The sequence below is a fragment of the Plectropomus leopardus genome, chromosome 19 (genome assembly GCF_026936395.1).
Source record: "Plectropomus leopardus strain MGB_pleo_1.0 chromosome 19, ASM2693639v1, whole genome shotgun sequence".
Classification (NCBI taxonomy): Eukaryota; Metazoa; Chordata; class Actinopteri; order Perciformes; family Serranidae; genus Plectropomus; species Plectropomus leopardus.
This window is the reverse complement of record NC_142194.1, coordinates 20,807,872-20,812,470: the sequence shown is the minus strand read 5'-3', so window position 1 is coordinate 20,812,470 and position 4,599 is coordinate 20,807,872. Positions and strand designations below refer to the sequence as shown.

The following is a 4,599-nucleotide window of genomic DNA, read 5'->3' as shown; positions in this document are numbered from 1 at the left end:
TGTTTATAATATGTTTTAATTTTTAGTTTGAAATAAAACCATTCATTTTTCATTCACAGATGTGCAATAGAAGTTGTGTGTACATCTGTCAGCATCAGATCAAAATTATAAATCATAATCTAAACGACTAAACTGGGACAGGAAGAGAACAAGATTTTTTCTGGAAAATGTGCTCGTCTTTTCTCCCACATGATGCTTATCTGCGTGACGTGATATCCAGCTCCACCTGTCTGGTCAGAATGTTTTTTTTAAACATATGAAAAGATAAAGGAGAAATATTTCCCTCTAATGTACTAAAATCATATCACACATTTTTTAAAAAAATCTGATTTAGGCCACATTATCAGTTGTGCATTGCTATGTAGTGGATTAAAAGTGTATAAATGATCATCAGAGTGAACCAGCAGTTACATAAGCTGGGGATTTTTTGGCAGGTACCCGGATGAGTAATTATTCTTGTCATAACAGCACTCCTGTATGATGGTTATGACAAAAGACCCAGCTCTACCTGTGTGAACCCGCCTCTACATTTGTGCATGCTCTGCTCTGCAGCCCTCAGGTGTTTGTCGGTGTGACTCCGCCTCCTCTGTGTGCAGCCTATATCTTGGGCAGCAGACTGTGTGATGTGTCAGACCAGCAGAGACTGAAGGTTCATAAAGCAGCGATTCATCCTGAGAGCTGAGACATTGCAGAGTGCACGATGGCTGCTGAACAACGCTTTGTAATCAGTGCCCGCATCATCGGAGCCGTCCACAGGGACACACCGAAACTCAAGGTGAGTTAACACCTCACACGTTATCAATCTAAGGGCCAGTCTCTTTCTGGGCTCTCACCCTGTATTTCCTATCTCTCCACAGATGTTCATGATCTCTGTGCTCTGGTCCGACCAGACTGAAGTGATCATATACAGGTCCTTCCAGGATTTCAAGAAGTTTCATGTAAGGAAAGAAAAAGCCTGCTTTCTGTCCTCAGGGTGCTATTTCTTTTGGAGGAATCATAATGAATAAAATTGTGTTTTTGTCAAACAGAGGCAGCTGAAAAAGAGGTTCCCTCTCATGAACCCTTTCAAGAAAAACGACAGAGTGATCCCCAAATTTAGAGGTGAGATTATTTCTCTGTTTCTGCAGCCAGTAATTTAAGTTTTCTATCACTACCAACATGCTTTATTCAGCTGCACGTCCTCTGAGGGCCAATGTGTCGCCTTTGAGCATCCTTTCTTTCAATGTTTTCTTCTTTTTTTCAACGGTGTGAGCATTAGTGCTGGAAAAAAGAGCTTTACCAGCATAAGATGGTTAAATTGGTAGACTATCTTGTTTGACCAGCTTAATTTATATTTTTGCAGAATGTTTGAGGTTTTAGCCCGTCATACCAGCTTGTGGTGCTCACTCCAGCTGGTTTATCCATTGACATTCCTGTAAAATTGAAACAATATCAATATCCTTGAGTATGGAGAAATAACTGTCACAAAGGGGGAATATAAAAAGCAAATGGCATAAATCAGTTAAGTCTACTTTCATGGGATGTGCATAAAGATAAATGGGCGCAGCTTGATAGGCTGGTCACACCAGCATGTCCGGCCAGTGGCCCACCCAACTTTGACCAACTAAAACCAAGTAAACTGGCTGCCAGCATACGATGGTTTCTAGCTGTCTTTTTCAGCAGAACATTTTTATAAAAAAATCTTTGAGTGTAGTTGGTATTGAAGGTGTTTCCTGTTGTCTCTCAGGGCAGGCCAGGAGGAGCAGCCTCCAGAACAAAGCATCCAAGCGAACCGTCCAACGCATGAAGTTCCTGGAGAGCTACTGCGACAAACTGCTGAAGTGTGACCAAACTGTGACTCAGAGCTCGCAGCTCACACACTTCTTCCTGCCCAAAGACCACGACCTGCAGCCAGACTTCACCAAGAACAGGTGAGTCGTCCTGTCAGCGAGTTCCTTCTGATGCTGAGAGGTCGACAGCAGCTGATGATGATGATGATGATGATGATGATGATGATGATGATGATGATGATGATGATGATGATGATGAACTGACTGACTTCTCTCTCACAGCTTCCTGATCCTGCTGTCTGATGATCTGCCCGACGGCTCAGGGGGAGGAGGGGCTGATGGGACTCGGCATCATGCAGGCAGCGTCACTCACCCGTTTGTTACCCAGACTTACCGCTGCGTGGCTGCTTACGAGACAAAGGACACTAAGAACCGTCCATTTAAGGTAGCTGTGGACGAGAAGCTGGACGTCCTGATCAAAGACCCTGCAGGTCAGTGCGTCAACTCTCATGCAGAGAAACCTTCCTTCACCGCCGTTTGTGTCGTGCTGACCGTGTGTTTGACCTCCTGTGCAGGTTGGTGGCTGGTGGAGAACGAGGAGAAGCATCTGGCCTGGTTTCCTGCTCCCTACCTGGAGTTATGGGAAGGAGAGGACCATGATGATGATGATGAAGGATTCCAGCTCGCAGGTGAGAACTGATCTCAAGCTTGTATGAATCTTTTGTGATGTGAGCTATAACATCATGCCAGATGCAGACGCTGAGCATTTTACTTCACAAAGAAACACCACTGGGGAGTGCTCTTTAAACATCAGAGGGAAACATGCTTCTGTTCCCTTCAACCAAAACTCTGAGCACTCTGCTGTGAGAAAGACACTCTGTGTGTGTTTGTCTGCAGAGGGATTTTAGCTGTGCAGCACCTCCTGAGCTTGTTGTCTTGTGTGTGACCTTCAGGCGCCCTGTACTGTGCCGTGAGGAGTTACTCCACCAAGAAGGAGGACGAGGTGTCTGTGCCCATCGGCTCTGTGGTGGAGGTGCTGAGGAAGTCTGACAACGGCTGGTGGCTCATCAGGTATCTGATCTGATCTGTGTGCATTGCAAACAGTGGAGGACAGGAATCAGGAGACATTAAAAGAGTTCATGAATGTCCCGGCATTGTCTTTACGTGCAAACAAATGCCCCATTGTCTGTCCAGAGAGTCTGAGAGGCACTTTTATTAGAAGAGTTGATGTATCAAGTGTCTCATCCAGGGTTGAGGAAATTAATTTTCTTTGCAATTGTCTCTTCAGATTCAACGGCAGGGCCGGTTACGTCCCCTCCATGAACCTGCAACCGTACAACAACCCCCGGGCTGGCCTGTACAGCCTGAACAGTAAGCTGCACAGCTCCACTCTGAATCTGGCGACCAGCAGGGACCCTCTGGCTGCTCATCCACCCAGCACCAACCGAGAACCAGGTTCTCCCCATCAGTCCAGAGTAGAGCCCAGTGTGCCCGGGCGTCTCCACAAATCCCGATCTCTGGATGTCCTCTCTGAGACATGGACGCAGATGGAGAAGGACGCTTCCACCTCAAACGGCCATGCACGCAGCCCTAGCAACAAAAGCACTGAGGTCAGCTTCTCTGGCTCCTCTTCAAGCAACCAGTCGAACCTGAGAGACAGTCCTGCGGCCTCTTCCCAGCCGAGTGTCAGCGACAGCGGACGCAGCAGCCCTGATCTCAGTCTCTCTGACCGCCGTGGCTCTGACATCAGCTCTGACAGCTCTGACAGCTCTAACAGCTCCGGGTCTGTCAACACTCCCAAGGTGCCACCCAGACCCAAAACTGAGGAGATCCTGACCCGCTGCACCACCATGACCCGCAAGGCAGCGCTGGCCACCAAGAGCCGGCTCCACATTCAGCCAGAGTCCGTCCACAGCCGCTAGAGACCCAGCAGCTTCTATCAGCTGCTGGAAGCCACAGGGTCACTCAGCAGCAGCATTCACAGCTCTGCTGTCAGTTCTTGTCTGAGCAAAGATTAAAGATGCTGACAAGATAAATGTACGATGAATCCCATTTGATCATCTTTGAATATTTCACTCAGAATAATAATAATGTAGCTTCAGTGAAGCATCAGAAGGAGCAGGGACATGAAGACATACGTGACATTGTCACACAGCAGTAAACTTTGATAAGGGGACATTTAAGGGGATTGTTAAGTATTCTAAGTTTCTCTCCTTACTGTTTATCACATTTAACACACAGAAATCAGTTCTTCTGAAATGTTATAAAAGATACTTTATTTCTAAATGAATTCTGTTGAATCTGACTGTCAGCTGACAGGTGATATTTAATGATCACCTTCTGTTTCTGTTATTGTAAGAATAAGTATATTTTTTAACACGCAATATGTGCTTTAACCTGTTCACTTTGCACCTTCATCATGTTTAAGTTTAATAAACATGTTAATAAAATCACATTTTCACTAAAGTTACAAGATGTCTCTGTTTGATGAATTTAGAAGAGAAGAGTCTTTGTGTATTTTGGTAACTTTCCAGATATTTCTACATTAAATATGGTGGCCGATAAAAGGCAGTATCATGATTTTACAAACATTTACATTTACATTTACATACATTTACAATCTGAATGCATGCTGGCCACAGTTTACAAGGTGCTGCACAAAAATCATGTAACAGCTTGAGTGCGTGTCATGAAAACTTCATCACAAACACCAATAAAATTTGACCAAAGGAATATTATCGTGAAAACACATAAAGATAATGCAGATGAGTGAAAAAAGTGAAGGGTTTAGAGTCAAATGTTCCTCCAGGAAGAATGTACCTCAGTTTTT

General features: G+C 45.0%; 1 protein-coding gene across 1 annotated transcript; it reads left to right on the top strand.

Annotated features, from left to right (window-relative positions):
* Positions 1-616: 616 nt before the first annotated feature.
* LOC121959218 (NADPH oxidase organizer 1-like) lies at positions 617-4,242 on the top strand. Its single transcript, XM_088070361.1, has 8 exons — positions 617-775; positions 858-938; positions 1,029-1,101; positions 1,727-1,910; positions 2,052-2,260; positions 2,345-2,458; positions 2,723-2,840; positions 3,058-4,242. Exons 1-8 carry the CDS (start codon positions 701-703, stop codon positions 3,689-3,691), a joined length of 1,488 nt encoding a protein of 495 aa, XP_087926487.1. The 5' UTR covers positions 617-700; the 3' UTR covers positions 3,692-4,242.
* Positions 4,243-4,599: the final 357 nt, after the last annotated feature.